Genomic DNA, 27,899 nt, shown 5'->3' on the forward strand with positions numbered 1-27,899 from the left:
TCAATTATCTTATCAACTTTTTATTCTATAGGAGTTTAAGCCACATGTGTATATGTCTATTGGACGTTGGATTCTTGTTAGTAATCAAACTTCATAAATGAATTAAAACTTTTGAATAGTTAAAGAAAAATAAATTATTAAAATCAACTTTTGCACCGATTTTAAATAACATTTTAGTAAAAGTATCTATACAAGACAAAGACAAGGCTGTTTAAGGAAAAAAGTATTTTGTACATTACAAATATAAAAGTATAATAGATATGTCTTTTCGGATAAAATAATATCCACCTTCAGAAAAAAACAAAAAAAATCACTATTCTTAATTTCACCGTTCTGCTCTCTCTGTTTTCGGAGTCAAACAAGACACTACAAAAACCCATGTTTCTTCTCTCTTTCCATCAAACTTAAACAGAGTTCTGTTTCTTCCTTTGATTGCATTTAGGACTCCACTCACTCACACAACCAATCAAAGGTACCATTCATACTCTCTCCTCACTACCCACTTCAATACTAAATCCTGATGCATTCATTACAACTTCCTTTTAGCATCAGCTCATCTTCCAATGTAATTATTTTTTCATTCTCTGCATATAAATAAACGTTTTCTCTCCCCTGTTTTGCTTACCAACTGCCACCCTTTTATACTTCACTAACTAATGCCACTGTTCATTCATGTTCTTCACTATATTATTTCTCATCTTTTGTGGGCCAAGGTGTTGATCCCCTGTAAGCTAATCTGCATTGTTAAAGAAACAAAAGTGTATTTTTACTTTATAAAGCAACTGGTAAGCTAATTGCAATGATCTTTGTTGCTTTTGTTTCAGGCTTGGAAATGCATAAGGAAGCTGAGGATGACTATGCCCGCCTTTCTAGCTTACTTCAAGAGTTCACCAGTATTCCCAACATTGACAAGGCATGGCTTTTTAGCTGTAAGTCTCCTTTGTTGCCTTCTTTGAAAAACAGTGAACTTTTTAATTATACTAAAGGGAGAAAAACAGAAATAACCCACAAAGTTAAAATCAGATGAGAAACTAAATGAGAGAGCTTTATGTGAAGCAATTCATGCATTAGCTAGTTTTAGCTCTCAGGAGAAGAATTTATTTCATTATTCATTCTTATTGTTTTCTTCTCCATTAATTATTGTTGAGAAGTTTATCGAAACATAGTTCATTTTTTTCATTGATCTGTAATAGTTCCGTCGCATTGCTAGCCAAATTGATATTTTACCCTTTTGTCTGCAGCTCCAGGGTTGCACTTGCAAGGAATGTTTGCAGTTTCCCAATCAGATCTTTTAACAAACACGAGGAGGACATCCATCATGTCCTGTAACATTCTAAAAGAAAGGGACAGTTCTGTGAAGTTTCTGTGGGCTCCGTTTCCAATAGAGATGTCTGGCGTGTCCATGATTGTTCCATCACCATCTGGCTCAAAGCTCTTAGTGATTCGAAATCCAGAGAATGAAGCTGCTTGTTGCTTTCAGATTTGGAGCTCTTCTCGAATGGAGAAGGAGTTCCACATTCCTCAATCACTGCATGGTACAGTATACAATGATGGATGGTAAGTAAGTAATATGTTATTCATGTCTTTTGTGCCTCTGATGCTTGGTTACTTCAAAATTAGTTATGTATCCGTATCTGGATATTAATACATGTATTATGTGACTGTCTTTGTATTGAATCTTTACGGTCTAACTTATACATATACACATAAACACACTCTTGGGACTGAGACAAACTTACTGCCTGAATTATACATATACACATATACTTTTTGACAAATTTCGCTAGAGGTCAATAATCAATACTGATAAAATAATGTTACTTCCAGATAACAACCTTTGGCCATGTAATCTATAGTGAATGATCCATATTTCGGGCTTTGACAAATTATCAAGGATCTAACATAGCCTTCCTCCTTTACCTGATTTTGGGACTGATTATCATGTATACATAGGCAGAGTTGACAAATCAATACTGATATTTACTATATTAAGAGAAAAAGGAAATCTAAGAACTATATAATATAATTATATTTAAGTTAACATATATTGCCATATCTGTATGCTAGTTTTTTTTTTTTCTCTTAAATATCATATTTATGTATCATATAATATAATATTGTATTCAATACTTGTATCTGTATCTGCACAGCATAGTTTGGCATTGTTCAATGTTAAACATTTACTATTTTTAGCTCATTAGTTGTTTAGTTTCGTAAGTACTCATATTTTTAACTTAGTAGGGGAAACCTCTTCTGAACTATTACTACAGTAATGTAGACCCTTCGTGCCATGCATTATGAGAACATTCGTTTTTCCTATTTTATATGGTTTAGGTTCGAGGGTGTCTCGTGGAACATGAATGAAACATGTGTAGCATACATAGCAGAAGGGCCCTCTCCTGCAAAGCTCACATTTAATGGTTTGGGGGGCTACAAGATAGATGGTTGTGCAGATAAGGATTCAGGTTATTGGAAATGTCAAGGGGACTGGGAGGAGGACTGGGGAGAAACATATGCTGGAAAGAGACAGCCGGCACTATTTGTTATTGACATCAACAGGTTTTTCATCATTCATTTCAATGATGGATAATATTTTGATATGTTTTTATATAGGAATGTTAGTTTGGTTTCTATTTTAATTTTACAGTGGAGAGGTGCAAGAAGTCAAAGGAATTGACAAATCCTTGAGTATTGGCCAAGTTGTATGGGCTCCATTTACTGAAGGCTCAGAACAATACCTTGTTTTCGTTGGGTGGTCATCCAAGCCAAGAAAGCTTGGCATTAAGTATTGCTCTAACAGACCTTGCGCATTATATGCTGTTAGACTTAGAGCACTGCATCATGAGTCAAAATCTAATGAACCAGTGCTCCAGTAAGTCGCATTAGTAAGATCTTATCAACTGTTATTCTTTTGGCGCCTATTTGAATGTATTTACTTATTGCAATGTTGGTTATTTCTGAACTGAATTATGAAAACAATGTTTTACATGTAGGTCAACTGAAGAATTTCATGTGATGAACCTTACTCAAACTATAAGCAGTGCATTCTTTCCACGGTTCAGGTAGGCTGGTCATCGGTCAAATCACATGTTTTAAGACTTTTTGTCCAATAGTTATTAGGTTTTGGTTGTGCACGTATTGATTAATCTCCACTCGTTTCAAAATCTTGAGAGTGGAAAACATTTTTCCATGAAGTTTTTGGTGTGTATAACTGTGATTTTGTTCACAAGAAAATGGAAACATTTCAAAACATGAAGATGACTAGCAGAAGGATCAAGGTTATTGTTATCTCGAATCATGACAAGTCAACAGATAGTGGCAGTAAGGCTTGAAATTCTTGGATCTGGTGGATGGTGGTTGTAGCCAAAGGATAGGTTTCTTTTTCTTTTCCTGAAGTTTCATTTTTGTGTTTTTAATTTTTAAATTTTTGAGATGTCATGGCTTATTTTTCCGAGAATTGGAAGATATGAAAAAGGTTACTTGTAACTTACATGCCTTTATGGTTGAATCAAAGGGTATTACAGTTTTGCTAGTGAGGGATGTATAAAGGTTCTTCTTCAAAAAACTATTTACTGTTATTTCTTTTATCCAAGTCAAGTAAGTTGCCAACGTGGTAAACCATCTTGTACTCATAAGTTAATTTAATCACATAACACTAGTTTTCCTTTCGAAAATTCAAATGATTGGTTTATTAAGCAGCAACTTAGTGTAGTCAGTAGTGTTAGTCACGATTCATTCTTCTTTAGTCAAAGCTGAAAGGTTGGCATAATTTAACTGGTCAGAAATCAGTGTCAGTTTGTGCTGCCCTCGATGTTGTTGGCCACATATTGGACCTATTTGAGCTTCTTTAGCTCAACAATTTTAGATAGTTTCCACATTTTGCAGTCACACATCATATTTTTCCAGTTAGAAATTTTATATTATAGCATGGATGTGTACCTGATTACTGCAGAAATAATCCAAGTTTTTGTACTCTGGATTAAATTTTTTTTTTTTCTGTTCCTTTCTTATAACACCGAGTCTTCTCACTTTCCCGTGGTCATTGGTTTCTAATCTTTTATATGAACAAAGTGACTTGTCCCAAGTTAATCAAATATTAGCTCATGAAACTATATTAGTTGTTGAGAAATATTGGTACATAAGTTGTGTTCTTAAAATTCTGACCGTTGTTCATGAATTTTCCACCAGTCCAGACGGAAAATTTCTTGTGTTTTTATCTGCAAGAAGTGCTGTGGACTCTGGAGTGCATAATGCTACAAATTCACTTCACAGAATTGATTGGCTAACTAATGGAAAACCTTTCCAATCTTCCAAAATTTACGACATAGTAAGATCTTCCTATGTGGCCAGTTTGATTTTAATGTATTTGGTTTAACTACATTCTTTAATAACTTAGAGTGAACCATGTTTTGCTTTCTCATCTAGTACATTTATTAAATACACTGGATTCAAGTCCAAGTTGTGGGATACACATAGGCCATGTGGTTTTTCATTTGTGATTTTGATAGGAAGTGGATAGTTTATGAAAGAAAGAGAAAAGGGAATAAAGCGGGGGAGAAGCGCTAGGTAGTTATAACTGCATTAGAAAATTGGGCAGGAAATAAAGCTCCTATAAAAGGCTGTTGTATTCTAATATTAAACACTTTGGAATTGTTAATGTAAAGACAGGATCACGTTTATCCTGTGGAGGAGAGAGTATTTGGCTCTCTTAGAGGTTGTTGAGTGTGCAGATACGAAATTGAAATACAGAAATATACAATCTATACTTACTTTTCTGGTTGTTTAGTGTAAGCGAGTGCATCTAAGATAGGTTTTCAATCCAAAAACCTATCAGATTTTCAGATTGTTTATGTTAGTATTGAGGATCCTTGCTATTTTACAAAACAAAACGTCATATGATACTTGGTGCTATAAATAAGATTCTTTTCTCTTCATCCTACCCCTTCTCTTAGTGAGATCTAAGCATATGTCAATTAGTGCATATTGTTTTCAGTTAATAACTCAGGTATTTTCAATCAATTTTGGAGATTCCTGTTGTGATGTGTGCTGAAGACGGTTGCTTCCCTGGGCTTTATTGTACCACAATTCATAGTCATCCTTGGTTGTCTGACAACTGCACAATGATTATATCATCCATCTGGCACAGCAGTGAAGTTCTGCTCTCAGTGAATGTGTTGAGGTACGTAAATAACAACAGGAATGTTTATTGTTCAATTTATCAAAGGTTGTGTATTCTTTATTATCAATTATTTTTTTCATCACATTATAGTGGGGAGATAGTACATATCAGCCCTGCAGATCCAAATTTCTCGTGGAATCTTCTTACGCTGGATGGGAACAATATTGTTGCCAGTAAAAACAACTGCTCAATTTGTCAATACCTGGGACTTATGAAGTGGAGGAATATGTTTTATCGTTTTTCTTTGTCAATCCTTTTGCAGTTTCCAGCAGTCCGGTTGATTTTGCTCAAATAAGGTATGGAAAGGCCATTAAGAAGGAGACAAACAATACTACATGGAGTTGGTCAAATATATCCAGTCCCATATTCAGATGCACTGACAAGGTTTGTTCTATTTTCTTGTCAGATATTATCAGAGATCATTGTTGCAAACACATGTCATTCTATTTAGAAGTGAATCAGAGGATTTTGGCTGCAGGTTAGATCTTTGCTGTCCTCTCTCCAGTCTAGTATACTGAGGATCTCAGTCAAGGATGCTCATGATGGTCAAACAAAAGGTTTTCAAGTTATTCTGATTTCTTTCTCGTGGATATTCAGTGCTAAGTTGAATGACTTAATGAAATTTCAGATATGCTTTAATTTGTATCTGTATATTCTCAGAATCCAACTCATAAGGTATCCTATTAGATCTTATGAAATTCAATCCATATACTGCTCGTCAATAATGAGGTGAATTAACCTGATTCATGTGAAGAAATTTATACATATAGGACTAAATTCACTATTGAAAACCATACTCTGATTGTTCCCTCCACTCTCCCCAATATGCACTGTCCCCACCATGTCCTCTCCCAAAAAGGAAAATGAACAAAAGCTAGCTTTTGATTGGTGCATGAAGATAATACTATGTATTATATCTTGCATTAAATCTTGATTTTATTGACAAAGAAACAAAAAATTAGAAATGAAGCTTTAGTTTATATGTTTACTATAAGGGAGCTATGTATAACCAACCATTTAACAGAGAGCATAAAAGAACTTTGTGGTATGTGACTTGATAAATTGATGAAGATTGTCTTATACAATGCAACAACTTATTTGGTGATATAGTACATCAGGAACACACTTATTAATTACGCCCTATTAATAAATCTTCTCAAATTTATTGACCAGTCAATTGACTATTATATCTATCTACTTTTATTTTAATTTCAGGTGCTACAAAACCTTTTGAAGCTATATTTGTGTCTTCTAAAACCAATAGCAAGATTGAATTTGATCCGTTAATTGTGATCCTTCATGGAGGGCCCCAAGACGTCTCTTTGTCATACTTTTCTAAGTATTTGGCTTTTCTGTCTACAGTTGGATACAGCTTGCTGATTGTAAATTACAGGTAGCCAACATACTCTTGAACTTCCAAGCATTAGTTTGGTTCAGTATTGGTATGCCAAGAGAGATGGAAGTAACATCATAAACTTAAATATTTTCAATTATTAGGTACCTAATTTGAAAAGAGAAATTATTGGGAACAAAAGTTGGTCACATATTGAGGACATGAAACTTATTTATGCTTTTAACTCATAAAAATGGATGTAAGACTATTGCCTTTTTTATGCAAAATAAGCTTAGTTGACTTCACTAGCTCGAAGTACCTGTCAAAGAGGATTGGTTGTAGATCCTATCATTTGAATCCTTAGAAAAGGAAGCAAGTTTACAGTAGGAAAAACATTAGAATACCAGAGAAAATAAAGAACACGACTCTTTGCAGAATAAGTTTATCGAGTTTAAACGAGAATGTTAGCATATATGAAGTTTAAATAGCTTCCCCTGAAGTAAAAAATACTCAGTCTGATATTGGAATGGGAAATAAATGTGGATACCTATCTGTAAGTGCTACATTAGGAATTTAGAAATTGAAATGAATTATGGGAATTTTGAACAGAAGGATGTTTAGGGTTTAGTTAGACTTCATAATGGTAAACGCTGAGGAGTTCAAAGTGAAAGGCTGGCCAATTTTTGTTATGCTATAAGGACTCTGAAAAAATATACTTCGATACAATTTCCTGGACACAAGTCTTTCATTCTCCATATGCATCCTAATTATATTGTTTAAAAGTTTGCACTACTCGGACTGCTTTTCTAGAGAAATACATGTCATTGTCAACACCCATAAGGAAACTCATTATGACCACGTATAGCATAGAACCTTTAGATGTCAAAACATGGATAAAGAATGTTTTTAATTGTCCATTTTGAGGTTTCATATAATGTTATTATTTCTCAGAGGTTCATTGGGATTTGGTGAGGAAGCTTTGCAATCTCTTCCAGGGAATGTTGGGTCTCAGGTATTTATTATGTTCTACTTCTGATTCTAAATACTTTGATTAGATTATGCTATAGAAGCAAAGCTTTAATTTATAAGCTAGTTTAGAAATATAAATACGCTAGATTTTCTGGGTCGGACCTTAATTTTAGTTTTTCATATATAGGATGTCAATGATGTTCTCTCTGCCATAGATCATGTCATCAACTTGGGTCTTGCCAGTCCATCTAAGATTACAGTAATGGGCATTTCACATGGTGGTTTTCTGACAACTCAGTTGATTGGCCAGGTGCAATAACTCCACTTAATAGATGTTTTTGTCTCACATGTTGCATTATCAATTTGCTGTAAGATACGAACTCTGCATTTGCTGCAGGCACCAGACAAGTTTGTAGCAGCGGCTGCAATCAATCCTGTTTGTAACCTTGCACTGATGATTGGAACAACAGATATCCCTGATTGGTGCTATGTAGAAGCTTGTGGAACCACTGCCAGACATTGCTTTACTGAACCACCTTCCGCAGATGATTTGACTCTCCTGTATAACAAGTCTCCCATTTCACACGTCTCGAAGGTATGTACATTGAGCTGAATAAACACTTGCAGATTGAATTTCGCTGGTATTTATAAGAGCTCTCAACAAAACCATATTGAAGAAAGAAATCTACCTTGATCATTAAAAAGAAAACCATAAAAAACCCTTTGCTCATTGCAATATAAGAATGTAGAGGCATAGGCATCTCATTACTTCTGTTACCGATGATAATCCCTGCAACAGTTGTTAAGCTTTTGAGCAAACTGAGTGGACCCTATTTTTTTCACTTGTAATGAAGCTTAAATTTCATCTCCCTTTTTCCTTTGTGTCCTTTCTATTGATTCTGTATATGAAGTGCTTTATATAGCATTCACATGGACTGATGGAGCTCTTCAAATGATAGTTTTCTTTTCCATCTTAAGATACATGCTGAGATTGTCCCCTTAAAACTCCTACTGGTTACAGTTGAATCCTAGAATGATAGTTTGTATTTTGATGAGTTCTGCAGGTAAAAGCACCAACACTATTCCTATTAGGTGCCCGAGATGTTCGTGTTCCAATTTATGATGGGTTGCAAGTAAGTACTTAGGAGCTTTTGGATAGTCACAGTCTTTATTGATACCATTGACAGTGAAAGTTGAAATGTTTAAATGTGCAGTATGCTCGGGCTTTGAAGGAGAAAGGTGTAGATGTCAAGATCATTATGTTTCAAAATGATGTTCATGCACTGAAAAGGTAAATAAACAAAGCCTACTAGAATGAGAGAATCACTCCTGATTTTAACTTATGTTATATTTTTGCAGGCCACAATCTGACATGGAATCTTTCCTTAACATTGGGGTGTGGTTCAACAAGTACTGCAAATACGGGGCAAATGAATCACAAGATTTCCTCAAGACATAAACGCTCAAGTAATGGATAGAGCCATGAAGGATTAAAAAGAGCCACCAACTGTTTGTTATAATAAAAATGAGAACAAACCTGTTTGTTACCCTCTGCTAGAAATGTGTTGGAAATAATAGTGTCAATATATTTTATTTATTTTGCCTATTCCCCTTAATTTTCACCAGCATACTAGGGGACAACGAGACATATGGTTTTATCAATTAGAGATATGTAGATATATTTTATCAAAGTATAAATAATAATTAGATAAAAATGAAATGATTATATAAATATTATATAATTACATTTGAATAGAATTTCAAACAATCAAAATATTTATTAATTTTACAAGTGGAACAAAATTGATAACATCAAAAATAAGTTTTTAATTTTATTGTATTAAGTTAAATTATTTTTTATTTGTGCTAAATTTTCACTTTTCTCTTAAATCACTACATAAATATACTTCCTATACTTGTGAAGTATTTTTCTACATTATTAATTTTGCTAACAAATAAAAACATACTATATAAATGAAACACAACAAAAGATATCCTTCAAAACAAAAATTAAAAAATAGATCATATAATATTGTGAAGTAAAAATATATATTTCAAATAATCATATATATATATATATCATAACTTTAACACAATATACATATTATTTTCTTTATTGGTTTATTGTTTATTTATTATTATGATAATGTATTTTAAATCTAATAAAAGAAATGACATTTGCGTTTTGATAAAAAAATCTGTGTTAAAATATGCAGCATGTTTGGAAGAACACTCAGCGTCTGTAATTGGTGTGGAAGAGTAGCACCATCTTTGTTTTTCCCACTTTATCTTCCAAATCTTAATCGTAATCCATTTTGTTTATTGTCAACGCTCATCACTCCAACTCTAACAACGCTTCCCCTCACTGCGTAACATTTTCTTCCCTAATCATCCATTTCGTTATTCATTCATTCATTCCTTCATTCTATTTGCTTCAATCTGCTGCAGAAGAAGGTTTTCATTTTCACCACTTTCACCAATGGATGACGAAAACCAAGCCACAGAGCAGGAATACGCCTTTCACTCCGACCTGCTCCACCAATTCACCGCCATCCCCTCCGTCGACAAGGCATGGATCTTCAACTCCCGCGCCGGTCAGTTTCATCCACACCAATCCCCTTCGTGTTTCACTTCACTTCCCAGTGCTCACCATTTTTGTTTCGTTTTGCATGGCAGGTTTGGCTTCGCAGGCAATGTTTTGCGTTAGTCAACCCAACCTTTTGACCAACAAGAGGAAGAAGTCCATCCTCTCCGCTTCCCTGCTCAGACAAAGCGACGGCACCGTTGCGTTTCACTGGGCTCCCTTTCCGATCGAATTGAGCGGAGTCTNCGCCATGGTTCCGTCGCCTTCTGCCTCCAAGCTGCTGATTGTTCGGAATCCCGAGAATGAAGGTCCTTGCCGCTTTGAAATTTGGAGCTCCTCTCAACTGGAAAAGGAGTTCCATGTCCCTCAATCTAAGCACGGTTCTGTGTACACTGATGGATGGTAAACTTACTCTTTTGCATGTTTGAATAATTTTTTGTTCAAATATTAGAAAAAGTAAGATAAAATGAAATAAATATAACTTAAAAATCATCTTTTGCTCATAAAGTTTCTACGATTTAACTTTTAAGCTAATTTTAATTTATGTAGAAACTAAGTTTTACTTTTCTAAAACATGAATTTTATCTTATAAATAAGCTAATTTTANTTTTCGAGAATGTTTCTTTATTTATTTGTTATTATTTTCTTTTCNTATAGTTGTAAGTGCTTCTGAAGTAGTTTATTCAAATAGGTTCTTATACTNCTTTAGCTATGTTTGGGATACACTCTTTTCATAGATGATATTTATAACATATTAGAAGATACGAATGTAAAAGGAACTGAGCTTCTTAGTTTAACTTATTATCCACTGTTTAGAAGTTAACTGATAGAGCTCCTATAAGGGTCTTGTAGTGAGGAGAGAACCATAGTGGATAAATAAAAGTGGCAAAGAAAAGTTTTTGTATGAAGAGAAATGGAGAAAAAACAAGGATAGAAATAGAGATACGATTGGAAATAGGTCAGAGGTAGAGTGAAAAAGTAGTGGTAGACAGTAATATTAAACCGACGTACATGTTTGGAAGTGTTTATTTCTCGAGAAACAATTGCTTAGTTTTTAAAAAGTGAAAAATGAGTAATAATTTATTCAATAATGCGCTAAATCAAACTTGTGCACGAAACTCTGTTGCCAGCTAAAATTTATGAGCTGGATTGCTGTTTTGTGTTATTGTAGGTTTGAGGGGATCTCTTGGAATTTGAATGAAACTTGTATAGCGTATGCAGCTGAAGAGCCAGCTCCTCCAAAGCCCACATTCAATGATCTAGGTGGCTACCAGAAACTTAGTTCTTCAGACAAGGATGGTGGTACCTGGAAAGCTCAAGGAGAATGGGAGGAAGAATGGGGAGAGACGTATGCAGGGAAGAGGCAGCCTGCCCTTTTTGTCATCGACATAACTAGGTTTTGTATAATATATGGTTTTATGTTAAATTGACAATGAGTGATGTAACCTTTTAGACAGGAAATGCTAATTACAACAGTTATTTTGCAGTGGAGAGGTACAGGCCGTCAAAGGAATTGACAAGTCTTTGAGTGTTGGACAAGTTGTGTGGGCTCCAGCAACCGAAAGCTCTGTGCAATATTTGGTCTTTGTTGGATGGTCATTTAAGACAAGAAAACTTGGTATTAAGTACTGTTATAACAGGCCATGTGCATTATATGCTGTTAAAGCACCACACCATGACTCAAAAGCAAATGAAACTGAGACGTAGTAAGTGACTTCTGTATTACCTTTCATTTTGAAGGTGAATATCTTTTTATTAAGTTTGGTTTTGCTGAACTAAAATTTGAAGGTGTATTGATTGATGTAGCTCAACTGAAGATGTTCAGGCTGTTAACCTAACTCAAACCTTAAGTAGTGCTTTCTTTCCACGGTTCAGGTAATAGCCAGGATCATTTTTCTTTTATTCTATTTTTTTCACATGCTGAAACGAAGTCCCACACTCTAGGCCCCATAAAAAGGTAGAATTTTTAGTTTTCCAGTTTTTGGTGTGCAAATAACATATTAGTCTGAGTATTTTACACTCGCGCTCTTGTATTTATCTCAGATTTTGCCCAATACCCCACCGATTTGGGGTCCTGCAGGATACCTCTTGATTGTTTAAAAAATTGCATTACACTAGTCCCCCTTATTTTTTCACAAATATTACATGAGCACGATTGTTGTACATGTTAAAAAAATAGGGGTATGATGTGAAAAATGAAAAACTCTTAGCAGGATTCATCATAACTTACATCATAGGTTATTGACAAGATGATAAAAGAGTTAACTAATCGTGAAAGTAAGTGGTTACTGCTTCAGCTGATTATTTTCATGGCTATCAATCTCCAGAATCTGAGAGCGATACTTGCCACTGTGTGGTGGCTAAAGCATTATAAATACCTTTTTCCACAATATGATTTCATTTTAACAAAGTTATATTTTTTATTTTTATACTTTTGAAAAGGCTGTAGAATTCTCCGTCAACTGCCTATATTTGTAGAATGTGAAATTACTCTCTGAGGCCTATATTCCTTGAGACTTACATTACATTCTCCATTATCTGTTTTTCCTAGTAAGATGTTTGAGAAACTATAACTCAAACATTTTCCTGAAAATTATTTACGTTCTAAAATGGAACATGTCATCACTTATCTGTTTTAGTCATATGGAAGTAGTTCATCTTTTTCTTTTATTTTGAAATTTAAGCAATGATTTATTAGTAATAAGCATGTGAATTAATGTCTGTCAACTGCCCGTATTTGGAGAATATGAAAGTAATCTTTGAAGCATATATTCCTTGAAACAGACATTAGATTCTACATTATTATATATATTTTTTCCTTGTAAGATTACTTCTATAAGAGTAATCTTTTGCACCGACTTTCCCTGACCTGTGTACCAACTGCCAATTTTTGGAGAAACTGAAAGTAATCTTTGAGGCATATATTCCTTGAAACTTACATTACATTCTCTATTATGAGTGTCTTCTTGTAAGACGTGTGAGAAATACTGCTGATTAAAAGCTGTCCAAATCATCTCAAACTTTCTCCTGAAAGTTTAGTTACCTTCTAAAATTGTACACATCATCACTTGTCAGTTTTAGTCCCATGCATCTCTTTTTTTTTTCCTGAAAGTTAAACAAAACTTATCAGTAATATGAGTGTGAATTTGATTTCTATGATCTTGATTCCTATGCATTAATTTTCTACCAGCCCGGATGGAAAGTTTCTTGTATTTGTATCTGCAAGAAGCTCAGTTGATTCTGGCGCCCACTCTGCTACAGATTCACTTCATAGAATGGATTGGCCTAAGGATATGAAGCTTTATCAATCTTCTAAAATTCATGAAGTGGTAATTTTTTTTTTCTTGTCTAATTTAACTTTAATCTGAACAGATGCCACTGAGATCTATTTCTTTTGTTTCTCTTATTTATTCATTTTTTCATAGAGTATGAACTTCTCAATTATCCTATGCTTAAGAACTTTTCTTAGAAAATATAAAATTTTAACTATGAATCTCTGTATGTTTATGGTTTTACATGAAATAATTTGTTAAAAGCTTTTTCTGTAATGGTTGAGTGGGGACAATGTTCTTGTTGAAAATCTATATAATTTGTTTCAGTATCTATACTGACAAAACAGGAATTTTCCAGTTGGTTTTCAGTGGTTAGCATGTTCCGCACAGTAACTTGTTATCGTTTCAGAATCATGGCTTCGATTTCCATAGAAGATAATGAATGGATGGGTATCTTTCACAGAATCATGTCTAGCATTAATTTCATGAATCATGTGGCTGTTTGTACTGAGGGATTCTTGCTGTTAGCAATGTTTTAAAGACCTAATACTAGTTTCCTGAAGCAACACCCAGACGTAACCTATGAACTCACTTTTATATTTTCTAAAATAAATGTGGAAATATTCATTTTGTTTTTTATTGCTTCTTGGCAATGTCTTTTTTTGTCTCCCAAACCCATACTAAATTTTTTGCCTTTATTTCAAATTTTTAAGATTCCAGTTGTGTTGTTTGCGGAGGATGGCAGCTTCCCAGGGCTTTACTGTTCAAATATCCTTAGTGATCCATGGCTTATCGATGGCCAGACCTTAGTTATAGCTTCTGTATGGCACAGCAATCAAGTTTTACTTTCCATCAATGTGCTGAGGTAGCTATGATATCGGTAATACATTTTGTTATGTACGTGTAAATCTTTATGCAAATCATGACGATCAACATTCTACATTTTCATCAAATGTAGTGGAGAAATATTGCGAATCACCCCTGATAACTCAAATTTCTCTTGGAGTCTTCTTACATTGGATGGGAACAATATTCTTGCTGGTACTAACCGTTAGCTGCTCAATTTGTCTTTGACCATATACTATTGGAGTGATGACACATGTTAATTTATTCTAACTTGTTCAACTTTATATAGTTTCTAGCAGTCCAGTAGACGTTCCTCAAATCAAGTATGGAGCTATTGTTAAAAATACAACTAATGATAAAGAATGGAGTTGGTCAGATGTCTCAAATCCCATATTTAAGTGCTCAGAAAAGGTTTTGTTCATTTTCCTTTTCGAATATTTGTAGAAATTAATTAAAAGAAAGTGTTACATGCTCAGTTGTATCATTGGAGATTGGGTACAGGTTAGGTCATCGGTCTCGTCTCTTACATCCTGTATAATGAAGATCTCAGTCAAGGATGCTTCTGAAAGCTTAACAAAAGGTATCTTTCTTATTTGGAGTCTTTAGGCTAATTAAATGCAGGGATTTGCCTAGCTTTTAACCTTACCACCAATGGCTAAAGTAAACTCTCGTGGCATTATGTGGCTCATGATATCTACAATAGTTCTGCATCATGATCAATTGAACACTCAAAGAAGAAGAAACCTAGCCAAATAATTTTATTGGACATCTAATGTTGAGTAGTATAGTATATGAGGAATGTTATTCATTCTCCTTAGTATTCTTACTTCATAAAAAGTAAAGAAAAAAAGTTTATGATTGGTTCATGAAGATGGTAATGAAGATGATGCTAAGCTCTAAATAGAACCTGTATAAAGGTGCTGAAATTGAAATTTTGAAAAGCTAAATTATGCTAGGGAACAATAGAGAATAAAGACGGAGAAACTTGAGTAGAACTGTCTTGTCCTTTATGGATAGTACTAGTAGGGTTAGGTGTGGCTGAACTTGTAAGGATAAACAGTAGCAACATATAATTGATAGTTATTTTCTGTGTAAGATTGAAGTGATTTGATGGTGTCGATGATCTTGATCATCCCTAAAGCTATACAACTGATAGCAGAGTTGAGTTAAAAATAAGTAAGTCTAAAAGTCAAAGGCATTTTGTTTGCTTGATCTTTGGTTACACAGACAAGGTTACTCAAATTTCTTTTTGAGGAATTTATTTTCTTCCTTTTCGTTCTGTCACTTCAATTTCAGGTGCTAGTCAACCTTATGAAGCTATATTTGTGTCATCAAAAACTAAGAAAAGTGAGGCATGTGATCCACTAATTGTGGTCCTTCATGGGGGACCACATTCTCTCTTATTGTCAAGCTTTTCAAGGCCATTGGCTTATCTTTCTTCAGTTGGATATAGCTTGTTAATTGTTAATTACAGGTAAACAATATCCTCTTTTGTTCCCAAGCATTTGATCAAGGCCATACAAATTAAATTCACGAGTTTGATGTGTTCAATCGTGTTCCTGATGATTCTTTACATAGTGTTTGACCAGGAGATGGATTGTTATTCTCACTGTGATGCTCTTTCTAATCAGTGCTGGGAGACTTGGTATCTTTGAGCTTGAATCACACATAAAAGAAATAGCACTACTAGGTCTATAAAGCTGCATTATGTCATTAGTTATAAGTATTAATTCTCTTATGAACTATAGTTCACATCCTGAATTTAGAGAGAGCTTTGGAATTTTAAAGTTGTTTGTCATATATGCTAAGTGTTTTAATGTAAAACAGAATAAGGTCGCTTTAGATACCCAACTATAGATGAAGATATGTCTAACTATAGTCTGTTCTAAGCTTACTTGATAATATTTCTCAGAGGCTCAGTAGGATTTGGCGAGGAAGCCTTGCAATCTCTTCCAGGAAAAGTTGGCTCTCAGGTATGTGGTAATTTTCTGTTTTTTTTTTTCTAAATTCTTCACTTGACAATACTGTTATGCTATCTATCCAACTACATCTCACCTTCAAAACCAAGTTCCAACTCTCAAAACCATTATCATATTCTGGAGATATTTTTTTTTTTTTCATGAGGTTGTATCTGATCATGATTCGGTACATGCAGGATGTCAACGATGTGCTCACTGCTATTGATCATGTCATTGATTTGGGACTCGCCAGTCCTTCAAAGATTGCAGTTCTTGGTGGCTCACATGGTGGCTTTCTGACAACCCACTTGATTGGCCAGGTGCAACTAGTTCTGTTACTTTTAAATTCTGATTGTAACAGTTATTGTGATAATTGAACCATGGATTTATATTATCTTTAAAAAGGTCTATAGCACATAATTATTTGATTGAATAGTCACAGAATTAGTTTATGGTACTGAGGGCTGCTTATCCATTTTTAGTGTTGACTGACATTATTACAACAACTTCAACATAATAATTGTTGTTGAAAGTATTGGTGACAAAATGGGTCACAAAGGATGGTGCCGTTCTGGTACGACATTAAGAAGAGAGAAACTGAGAAGGGATATGATGAATTTCGTGTTCTGTACCCAAATAATAAAGAAAAAAAAAATCAATACCTGATAAAGAAATATTTGGTAAGATGTTTCCCTGTAAAATCATATCATATCTCCCCATTTATTATTATCAAACCACACTTTGTACACTTCCTTTAAGCTGGAGCATGTATATCACGAGACAAATTTGTTACAAATGTTATTAACACAAGACTCCTTAAGAGAGTCATGTTAACTACTTGGTTGACAAATAATAAATTTAACATGTCCCTCAAGCTGGAACATGTGTATTATGATTTAAGCTTATTACAAATGTAGTCGGAGGGCATGGCAGTTGCTGTTAAGCAAAAACTGCTTAGACAGCATAGTGGCTGCTGGTGAGAAAAATTGGTCAGAGGGCATGGCAGTTGCCAGAAAACAATTCTCAGAGGATACAGTGGATACCCTAAAGCATGAATGCTTTGAAAGCATGGCAACTGCTAAGAAGCAACAAGAAAAATGCTCAGAGGGTACAATAATTGTCGGAAGAGCAGAAAATGGTCATTGCACAACAAGGCGATATTCCAATCGCTGGCCAAAAAATTCGTTGGGAAAATATCAGCATTGAACATCAACCGTAAAAAGCTCCCTAGATAAATGTCAATGATGAAAAATATCTGCCAAAAAATGTTGGCAGTGAACCATACCTGCCAGAAAAAATCGAAATTTTGTTTCTATCCAAGGAATAAACAAAGGCAAGGATAATACTTTAACATACGGAAGCTGTGTAGAAGATTAACTACACAAAAGAATAGCTAAACTTATATTTTATTTTCTATATATATATATATATATATATATATATATATATATATATAAAACTCATTTTCTATTAGAAATATTATTGATATTTCAAAAATGGTGAAGAGTACCGTGCCAGAAAAGCGTTGCAGTGAACAGTATTTGTTGGAAAAATCTCAGCAGTGAAACAATGTGTGGCACGGAGAAAACAGAAATCGGTTTCTAAAAGAATTTTAAACCTACGAGCAATGGACCCTCTAGGAAAGCATGGATCTTGCTAGGTTCTTGATACTATCTTGAATGGATTGGTGACAGATTAAGTCAAGGTGAATGATAATACTCTGATACCATATTAAATTTCGTATGTTGTTAACAGTTGTGATTTCATGGATGAACATGGGAAATAAGGCGGTTTGAACCCTGACATCTATTGGTGTCCAGAAATTCTTGAACATTTTAAACAAATGTATTTTGAAATGTTTGCTGAACAATACATTAACTGTACATATTAACAGTATGGAACAATAAATTCAACTTTAAAATTTAATTGGTATCAGAAGTAACTTATATTTGGTAGAAATTACCTTGCAATTAACTCAGCATAATTTTTATAAAAAAATTTAACTAATGTGACAAAGCTGTATATAGGTGGGCATTTAACTAAGTTTGCAAAACTAATATCCACTTTAATATTGTAGTGACTTTGTCTTTTAAAAGTTTGGGCTTTTACAATTCCGTTGTGGTTTTGTTTTTCATGTATTTCTGATTTCTGTAGGCACCTGAGAAATTTGTTGCAGCCGCTGCTAGGAATCCTGTGTGTAACCTTGCACTGATGGTTGGTACAACTGATATCCCTGATTGGTGCTATGTGGAGACCTATGGAACCGAGGGTAGAGACAAGTTTACTGAAGCACCTTCAGCAGCGGATCTAACTCTATTTTATAGCAAATCTCCTATTTCACACCTCTCAAAGGTTTGCAACCCAGATATGGTTTTGAATATTAAACTGTAGTTATATTATTAATCAGTATGGTAAGCATGCTTCAAACTAAAGGATTAGAAAATAACAATTGCAAGAGCACTTGTATCAATAACAAGCCTGAAGCTTTGGCATCAAGGAATAGTTGAGGATTACTATTTTGAACAAATGCATTAACTATTTTAATTTTTCATGATCAATGAGACTTTTCTTGCCTAGAATTTTAATTTTTTTCATTTTTTCCTCTTATTCATTTGAATTGCATGATGAAGTTTTATTGTAGCATCCAGTAAACTGGTCTCAATGTTACGGATCCACCACACAACTTAATATGAAGTCTGTTTATGACATTTCGTGCTGCTTGCTGTTAAAATCTTGTATTGACGATTTATATTTTAATTATATGTTCAGGCAAAAACACCAACGCTTTTTCTACTTGGTGCCCAAGATCTCCGTGTTCCAATTTCGACTGGACTACAAGTAAGTATTATTGAGCTTCAACATATAGCTGCAAACTCTGAGGTGATTTTGCCTTATAAACTAGAACAGTATGATAGATCAATAAAACTATATTGTTTAAATTTGTAGTATGCTCGGGCTTTAAGGGAGAAAGGAGTACCAACAAAAGTCATCTTGTTTCCAAATGATGTTCATGGAATTGAAAGGTAAACAAATCTTAACACAAACATCTCTCTTTCTTCTATAATGATGGCCTATTCAGGTAAATTTGTTCACTAGAGAAAACAATATTAAAAACTAGTGAAATAAATTTCTCCATAAATTAATACTAGCTTATGCGTTAGATATCTAATTTTGGAGAAGTTAATAGAAGAGATGTTTTGCAAATTACTGATTTTAGTTTAGTACAAATCCACGTTTGTTCCCTATTAAACTTTAATTGCTGATTTGGTTTGGTCCACTGCTACTATATCATTTAGTTGTTAACAGAAAATTTCAAATATATCTCAGAGAACAACATATATTAAGGTTAATCGTCAAATTTACTATTAATATCATACATAAATGAGTAATTATCACATGCATATAAATAACATTTCTTGTAAATAATTAGATTACATGTTAACATTGCATCAAAATTACTTTTGAGATTAATATATTACAGGCACCAAAATGGCATATTTGTGAATCTATAAGAACTAAAAGTTTAAGGCTTTTACTTTACACAGTTTGCCTTTATTCTTGATTACTTCTCTTATGATAATTGCAATTGATAATATTGTTTGGTTCCTCTTTTGTTCAGACCACAGTCCGACTTTGAAAGCTACCTTAACATTGCGATCTGGTTTAACAAGTATTGCAAATGAGATAAATTTTCAGTCAAGTGACTTGATATTGAGCCATCATGCCCTTAATATTATTGTAATATTGGGGCAGTATATTTTATTTCTGAAAAGGAGAGTGTGGAGCATACTGTATTTATAATTGGAATTTCTATCTATTTTTAATAAAAATAATAATTCTCTCAAGGTAATGTTGTAGCTTCGGGTTATTAAAAGCACGAGACACTGAATTATCACCGAATTTTCCATTGTTTATTTATTTGCGGATAATTTTGTTTGAGATTTTGTACAAACCAAGGATGATTGTTTTTATGTCGAGCAATCTTTTTAGCATTCTTATATTTCTTTTAGCATCTATGAAAAGAAGTCCACATTTTTCATAAGTTGGAAATATTAATCTATTTTTAAGTTGTGTAATTTGAAATTCAAAAATATATTTTGAATTATACACTCTAAAAAGTAATTTTAGATGACACTATTCTAGATCTTGCAATTTAGAATATATTTCTAAATTTATAAATCTGAAAATAATATAAAAATATATTTGGATTATATAATTCAAAATATTTCTTATATTGCATAATTTAGAAATATATTTCTTATTCTACAATATAAAATATAATCTATAATATATTTTTAAATAGCAAATATATTTTGGATTGAATAATTTGAAATATATTTTTATGTAATTTGAAGATATACTCTTTATTACATAATTTATAAATCCAAATATGTTTTTGGATTCAGAAAGAATGCCTATTGAAATTATATAATATTCGGATACACAATGAAATATAATTTTGGATTACATTGTAATGTTTAAATTATGTAATTTGAAATATAATTATGAATTATATAACATAATATATATTTCTAGATTGGATAATCTATTGTTATTTTGGTTTATGTACTCTATAATAATATTCTCTGAATTGAAAAATTTAGATATGTCTTGAGTTATTATTATTATTATTATTATTATCATGAAATATATTTAGAACAAATTATGAGATATGAAAGATGAGGTGGGAAAAGAAAATATGGGGGTACAAAACCCTGCCTTCTTTTAATGTTATGAATCAGGGGAGGGCCCAAAGAACATTGGCATATCAGAAAATACGAAAGAATGAGATAAAGGAATTCAAAAGCGCAGAAGCAACTCTCTCGTCGTCGTGCTCTGCAGCACTGAGGTTTGATACCAATGCTGGCCAATCTTTTGGGTTTCACCAACACACTTCCTTCTCCACCGGATTCCTCTGCTTTCATTCCCACCAAAACCTATCACTCTCCCAATAAATATCCTTTCAACAAACTGAGTTTGGATAAAAATGCTGATTCCAGCACCCCAAAGAAGAGGGTCGATAAGAAGCTGCACTCCACGTGTTCGACGAGATGGGTCTCTCACGGTGGACGCATTCCTTCCCTTCTCCACGCTCTCGACACCATTCACGACTTGGATAACGCTCTAAGACAGTGGGAGGAGACTCTGTCCAGCAGGGAAATCAGTGCAATTCTGAAGGCCCAGGTCTCTTGGCAGAGGGCTCTGCAGATTTTCGAGTGGTTCAAGGAAAAGGGTTGCTATGACTTGAACGTCATTCACTACAACATAATGCTCTGGACCCTTGGCAGAGCGCGCAAGTGGGGGCTTGTGGAGAATTTGTGGGGCGAAATGAATGCTAAAGGGGTTGCACCTGTGAATTCCACGTATGGGACCTTGATTGATGTTTATAGCAAAGGTGGCCTCAAAGAAGAAGCTCTTGCTTGGCTTCAGAGGATGCAGAATCAAGGAATGGAGCCTGATGAGGTCACCATGGGGATTGTTGTTTTGTTGTACAAGAGGGGGGGAGAGTTCCGAAAAGCTGAAGAGTTCTTCCGAAGATGGATTAGAGGTGAACCTTTTAGATTAGGGGTTAGTCATAATTTTGCAGTTTATGATAAAGGATCACGTGCCAATATTTGTTTAAGCTCGAATACATATACTACCTTGATTGACACATATGGGAAGGGTGGTCAGTTTCGCGCAGCATGTGAAACTTTTGCTAGGATGATCAGACAAGGCATGACCTTGAATACAGTGACACTCAATTCAATGATTCATTTATATGGAAATTGTGGAAGGCTACAACAAGCTTGTTTGTTGTTCCAGAAAATGGGAGAGTTTCGGTGCCGACCAGACACTTGGACGTATAACATTCTCATTTCGGCTTATATTAAAAATAATAATGTCAACATGGCAGCTAAATGTCTTGCAAGGATGAAACAGTCCTGCCTTGAGCCAGATGTTGTGAGTTACCGTATCCTCTTGTGTGCATACTCGCCAAGGAAGATGGTCCAAGAAGCGGAAGAGCTTGTACGGGAGATGGATGAAAGGAATCTTGCAATTGATGATTTCACCCAATCTGCTTTGACTAGAATGTATGTAGAATCAGGTATGCTTGAGCAGTCATGGTTGTGGTTCAGGAGGTTTCACCTAGCTGGGAATATTAGTTCTGCCTGTTATTCTGCTAATATTGACGCTTATGGGGAGCGAGGGTACACTTTAGAAGCAGAGAAAGTATTTATGTGCTGCAAAGAAAAGAAGAAGCTCACTGTCCTCGAGTTTAATGTGATGATTAAAGCTTATGGGATAGGAAAATGCTATGATAAAGCATGCCAATTGTTTGATTGTATGAAGAAATTTGGTGTTGTTGCAGACAAATGCAGCTACAGTTCTCTCATACATATTTTGGCCAGTGCTGACAAGCCGCACGATGCAAGATCTTATCTTGAAAGAATGCAGAAAGCAGGACTTGTGAGTGACTGTGTTCCATATTGTGTTGTGATAAAAAGCTTCGCGAAGTTAGGGCAATTGAAAATGGCTGAAGAATTATACCAAACGATGCTTGGATACTCCGTGCAGCCTGATGTGATTATTTATGGTGTTTTTATCAATGCTTTTGCTGATGCAGGAAGTGTTAAAGAAGCCAACAAATATGTTAATGAAATGCGAAAGGCAGGATTGCCAGGGAATCCAACTATATATAACTCTTTAATTAAGTTGTATACTAAATTAGGCTACCTGTTAGAAGCTCAAGAAACATACAAATTGCTTCAATCGTCAGATGAAGGTCCTTCTACATTTTCTTCTAATTGTATGATTGATCTTTATACTGAACTTGTTATGGTTGAACAAGCAAAAGAGATATTTGAGAGCTTGAAGAAGAAAGAAATTGCAAATGAGTTTTCGTATGCAATGATGCTATGTATGTATAAGAAAATCGGAAGATTGGATGAAGCCATTCAAATTGCAACACATATGAGAAGACTAGGTCTTTTGACTGATGTATTGAGTTATAATAATGTGCTTGGTTTGTATTCTTTGGATAGGAGACTAAGGGAAGCTACAGAAACTTTCAAAGAAATGATAAAATCTGGCATTCAACCAGACGATTTCACATTTAGAGCTCTTGCTAACATTTTACTGAATTGTGGAGTTTCAAAGCGGGCGGTTGGCAGGCTAGAAGTAATGGTGAAAAGGGATTCTCCTCATGGTTTGCAAGGATGGATGGTGGCACTCTCATGTGCATCTGAAGGCGATAATTCTCCAAAAGAATAGATGTGCTTAATGATGGAGCCTACATTAGAAAAGCATGATTGGAATTTACCTGGTCTGGCTTTCCTCTGGTGCTGGGTTTCCTTTAATTTGGTTACTTGGCTGAGGCTATGATTGGAGCATTTCAAGCACGGCATTTAGAGTTACTAATGGTAATTTCTATTATAATCTGTTATAATTAGGCAAAGTATATGGGAATATATGAAATATGAAGATAGGATAAATTGGTATCAGTTATATTTTGTTCCAGAGTTGCTGCACGTTGCTATTCATTTCTTACTTCACCATTTTCTCCGCCAGAATAATTCCAAGATTTGAAAGAGTATACTTTTACCTAGTCATAACTAGAATTCTCCCCTGTTTTGCAGGATTCTTGGATGGGAAAAAGTTTTGACTCCTTTTACGCGTATTCTTGAAGGTCAGTAATGGGAATTGGAGTTTTGACACTCTTTGGTTGGAACTAAATGAACAGCTTTTCCCTTTTTTCCTCATTTCAAGGACGTAAGTCATTTAGTATACACGAGGAATAGGAATAGAATGAGTAAGAAAATAGAGGAAATCTAGAAATATCATACCAATATTTTAAATGTATAGTATGGAAATTAATCAAAAGATTTTCAAACTAAATTGATCTCACTACTGGGCCAATGAATTAATTCTGTATCTAATTATCGGTGGTTCGTATTTGGAATGTATTTTCCCTCTATTGTTTTAGTTTAATATGTGCAATTAGCCCTTGATGATATTTGTTAAGTAAATGTTCAGATAAATTGTGCACAGTTTTCGGAAGTTTTTTGTTTTTTTTTCTGGAGATATCAGTCCTACTTGCTAGCTTCTTTGTTGTTTGGAGAAGATATGGTTTGTCAGTAGAGGTTCTTAATCCTGCACACCTCATTGTTCAGGTATACTTTAATATTATTACCTGAAGCCAGCATGATTGTCAAAATGTTGAACTAACTTTATACTTTAGCTGCATTCTAGTGCCATTTGAAACTAAATGAAACTATATCCTGGAAAGTTTGTTATTACATATGCAAGTCTTTACTCGACATACTGGTGGTCAGTACACAATTATTATTTCTCAGAGTTACATACTTAAATATCATGCAATTCAAACATGTGTGAGGACTTTTTCTTTGTATTTCAGCCCATTTTAGGACTCAAACGGTCATGTACTCTATGGAATGCCTGAATCTGACAATTGTTTTGGCCAAGTCCAAGCTTACGTTTTCATCCCAATAGAAAGTAAGCAATTTTGCATGTTATCTTTTGGGGGAGACCTTTTCATTATTTATGTCTAGTATATTTATCACTTTTTTCCGACTTTTTTCAGCTTGAAGAAAAAGTAATTTTGTTGCCGGCAAATCTATTGGAAAGCTATAGAAAGCTACCAGAGAAGTATGGTTGCATCCCCATTTGGTTTTCCCCAATTATACAATTTTAGTCATTCTATTTTAATAAAATTGCAAATGCCAAATTTCAATAAAATTTGAATAACTTCTCCTTTGTTTTAAATTTTTCATTTTCTATTGACAAGAATAGCACAATTGCATAAACCCTCTCGTCCTTCTTTTCAAAATTACCATAACTCCCTTGTTTAAATATCATTAAATCATAAAGTTCCATCTGATTTTCTTGAACAAAATGTTATAATGTCAATTATGCTGTAATATTTATGTGGTGCTTTTTTTGTATGGCTTTTCTTTATCCAGATTAGTTAAAATATTTTACTACAGTATATATGCACTTCAGTATCTCAATATACTATGTAATAGTTGAGATGAGACTCTATCTATTCTGAAAAAGTGTTGCAAACATGGAACTCTTTTGTTCGATCGTGCCTTTTGGAGCTGGAATTTTAAAATCAGTATTGGAAAAGAAAAACCTATAATAATCATGTTAAAACAAAAAGTCCTATCAAAGCTTCAAATATCCTTTCATAATTGATTTTACGTTGCAAAATTAGACTCTAGTTGAATATTGTTTGTAAGAACATTTCAATTGAAGTTTTATTGTAATTAGAACATTTCAATTAGACTCTACTATCAAATAGTAATTTTTATTTCTTTTCGACTTCTATTTACGATATTGTTTTTTTTTTTTTATTTCATTTGCTTATAGTCCAATTCAACTTGAGATATGATACATTCGTTCAATATTTCATCAAAAAAATATTGTAGAAAAGTTAAAGTAACTGGTGTTCTAAAATGGAGCGACTACACTTTCTTTATCTGTTACTCTTAGATTATAAGTTTTTCTTCCAAAGAGAAAAGGATGAATATGTTATATCTCATAGAAGATGAAGTTATAGTCTAGAATAACTTTACGAAACAATACCGACTTTTTAAAAACATTATGCTTGTTTATAGTAATGGATATCAAAGAATAAAATTAGTAATAGATAAAAGATTAATACTTTTAATAAATACTCGTAAATAGTAGATACATGTCTTCTAATTATCCACTTGTCCATAATTGTGTATAAATATTATGGTATTCCTATTCTTAGATAATTGGTATTTGTTGTCAGTAGTTTTTAAAACAAATTAAGTAATAAACACTAATAATTGAAAAACTATTTAAAGTTTAGTTTTATATATTTCTTGTTCTTTATTTAAACTTATGGAATTATAATTATTTAAAAATATTAAATTTATTTAATTTTATATTTTGTAGCTTTATGTTTATATTTTTCACAGGCTCATTTTTTTTGTAGGTTAAAAGCTCTTTTTGGTCTCAATTTTTGTTCGGAAAATTCGTTTTGGTCCCTGAGTTGAATTTGTGTTCAATTTCGTCCCAAAGAACAAATTTAATGTTCAATTTGGTCCTTTTGAGTAACTCCGTTAAAATTGTTAACGTCAACGTGTCCAGCTCTGCAAGTGCTGAGTGAGGTGTCATTTCTTTGCTGACTGGGAGTTCTTTTTAGCCGTTAGAAATTTTTAAATTGAATTTCTTAATCAGGTTTTTTATTTTGGGAATAAATTGAAGAGAGTGGATTCTAAATGAGGGTTTTTATTTCCCAATCTTTTTCCCTTAGTTAACGAGCCATGTCTGCTTTCCATTCTTCTTCATCTTCTTGGAATACCTTGGGCCGCCGTACTTCTCATCATTCCCCTTGGGGTGGTTCAATTGGGCCAGGGGTAATCCCCATTTGCAATTGTGGTGAGATGGTAGTAGTAAAAATGGCTAGAACTCCAAAGAATGCGAGAAGATATTTTTGGGGTTGTCGAAACTACAAGGTAATGTGAATATAAACCCTACATTTTTGTTGATTAATTAACATTGTGTTTGAGATTTTTCTTGTTGATGAATAATAGAGTGAAGCTGGTAATGGCATGTGTTGCAACTATTTCAAGTGGTGCAGTAAAAAAAATGATGACGAAAAGGATGTTATTATTGGGAGGCAAAGGGGGAAGATTTATGATCTGGAAAACGCACTCAAAGCTTTGAAGAAAAAGATCCAATTATTAGTAGTAGTGACTGGTTTTCTTAGTGTAGTTAACATAGTTATGTTTTGTGTATTTTGGTTGAAGTGATGATGTTTGAAGAGGTGGTCCCAGTGTGGTTGAACGTACTGATTTAAGGTCAATGGAGTTGAAATGTTGTGATGTTTAGGTTATGGCTATATTTCTTGTACTAAATGATGAAATTTTATATATTAAGTAATTGTTCAATTTAGTCCCAGTTTATGTTTATTAGTTATAAATTTGGTCCCTATGTTGACTACTGATGTGTTGTTAAAGCAATAAAACACAACATGATTGAAATTGTACAAAGCATTAAAATGATAACTTTGCATAAACAGAACCAATGTAATCATTACATTGACCATTCCAACAAATTAAGTGCTTAATGTTTGACATCAAAAGAAATTTAAAGCACATCCAAAACATATCCTGTGGCTAATGTTTACCACACAACTGACCAAATCCAAATAAACAAAAGTACAACAATTTTAGAACATTATAAAGGACGTTGTCTTCTAATGGGTAACTTGTCGGGCCTGATTGGTGGGGATTCAGATTGTTGTGTCATTTCCTCAGCAGGTGGTTGGGATGGTTGTGTAATTTCCTCAGTTGGTTGTTGGGGTGGTGGTTGGGATGGTCCTGGTAGGTCTGTTTGATGTTGAGTAGGGCATTTATTTCTCTTATGTCCAACTTGACGACAAATACTACATTTCTTCCGGTGACCACCTTTGGTCATCTGGGTCTCATCCCTCCTTAGCTCTCATTGCTCCAACCTTCTCTTCTTCTTTGGTCTGCCAGGTAATTTTCTGTTGAATGGTGGGAGGACGTCTACGTAGGGTGTTCTTTCCCATAACAGGTGGTCGTTCATTGGAAATATGATGGAGGCATATGCTTCTTCATACGTTGATCGTCTGAACCAAATGGGTACATAGTTTTCTGGATCTAAATTTAGGAACTTCATGGCTGCAATTGCATGGCAGCATGGGATCCCAGTAAGAAGCCATTTCCTGCACGTACAATCTTGGATGTCCAGGTTAACT

General features: G+C 34.0%; 4 protein-coding genes across 6 annotated transcripts; all 4 read left to right on the forward strand.

The window, feature by feature from the left end:
- Window positions 1–198: 198 nt before the first annotated feature.
- LOC106769975 (acylamino-acid-releasing enzyme) lies at window positions 199–9,151 on the forward strand. Of its 2 annotated transcripts, none has more exons than XM_014655796.2 (18): window positions 199–472; window positions 825–929; window positions 1,242–1,557; window positions 2,335–2,559; window positions 2,648–2,872; window positions 2,994–3,062; window positions 4,189–4,327; window positions 5,028–5,179; window positions 5,270–5,352; window positions 5,442–5,563; window positions 5,658–5,736; window positions 6,395–6,572; window positions 7,464–7,524; window positions 7,669–7,791; window positions 7,879–8,076; window positions 8,546–8,614; window positions 8,696–8,772; window positions 8,841–9,151. In XM_014655796.2, exons 2-18 carry the CDS (start codon window positions 833–835, stop codon window positions 8,938–8,940), a joined length of 2,313 nt encoding a protein of 770 aa, XP_014511282.1. In that variant the 5' UTR covers window positions 199–472; window positions 825–832; the 3' UTR covers window positions 8,941–9,151. The 2 variants fall into 2 exon arrangements, with proteins under 2 accessions (XP_014511282.1, XP_014511281.1); XM_014655795.2 differs by lacking the exon at window positions 199–472 and adding an exon at window positions 490–726.
- A 510-nt stretch (window positions 9,152–9,661) lies between these two features.
- On the forward strand, window positions 9,662–19,986 carry LOC106772197 (acylamino-acid-releasing enzyme). Its single transcript, XM_014658429.2, has 18 exons — window positions 9,662–9,850; window positions 9,930–10,075; window positions 10,158–10,467; window positions 11,237–11,461; window positions 11,553–11,771; window positions 11,872–11,940; window positions 13,256–13,394; window positions 14,051–14,202; window positions 14,296–14,378; window positions 14,473–14,594; window positions 14,685–14,763; window positions 15,480–15,657; window positions 16,096–16,156; window positions 16,339–16,461; window positions 18,296–18,493; window positions 18,911–18,979; window positions 19,088–19,164; window positions 19,761–19,986. Exons 1-18 carry the CDS (start codon window positions 9,699–9,701, stop codon window positions 19,822–19,824), a joined length of 2,466 nt encoding a protein of 821 aa, XP_014513915.1. The 5' UTR covers window positions 9,662–9,698; the 3' UTR covers window positions 19,825–19,986.
- An 873-nt stretch (window positions 19,987–20,859) lies between these two features.
- On the forward strand, window positions 20,860–25,344 carry LOC106769882 (pentatricopeptide repeat-containing protein At3g23020). 2 transcript variants are annotated; one of them, XM_014655671.2, is made up of 4 exons: window positions 20,860–23,544; window positions 23,761–23,810; window positions 24,540–24,637; window positions 24,726–25,344. In XM_014655671.2, exon 1 carries the CDS (start codon window positions 21,002–21,004, stop codon window positions 23,393–23,395), a length of 2,394 nt encoding a protein of 797 aa, XP_014511157.1. In that variant the 5' UTR covers window positions 20,860–21,001; the 3' UTR covers window positions 23,396–23,544; window positions 23,761–23,810; window positions 24,540–24,637; window positions 24,726–25,344. The 2 variants fall into 2 exon arrangements, with proteins under 2 accessions (XP_014511157.1, XP_014511155.1); XM_014655669.2 differs by lacking the exons at window positions 24,540–24,637; window positions 24,726–25,344 and having other exon boundaries at window positions 23,761–24,096.
- An 868-nt stretch (window positions 25,345–26,212) lies between these two features.
- LOC111242344 lies at window positions 26,213–27,154 on the forward strand. Its single transcript, XM_022785121.1, has 2 exons — window positions 26,213–26,631; window positions 26,710–27,154. Exons 1-2 carry the CDS (start codon window positions 26,440–26,442, stop codon window positions 26,926–26,928), a joined length of 411 nt encoding a protein of 136 aa, XP_022640842.1. The 5' UTR covers window positions 26,213–26,439; the 3' UTR covers window positions 26,929–27,154.
- Window positions 27,155–27,899: the final 745 nt, after the last annotated feature.

This window comes from Vigna radiata, chromosome 8 (assembly GCF_000741045.1).
Source record: "Vigna radiata var. radiata cultivar VC1973A chromosome 8, Vradiata_ver6, whole genome shotgun sequence".
NCBI classification, from domain to species: Eukaryota; Viridiplantae; Streptophyta; class Magnoliopsida; order Fabales; family Fabaceae; genus Vigna; species Vigna radiata.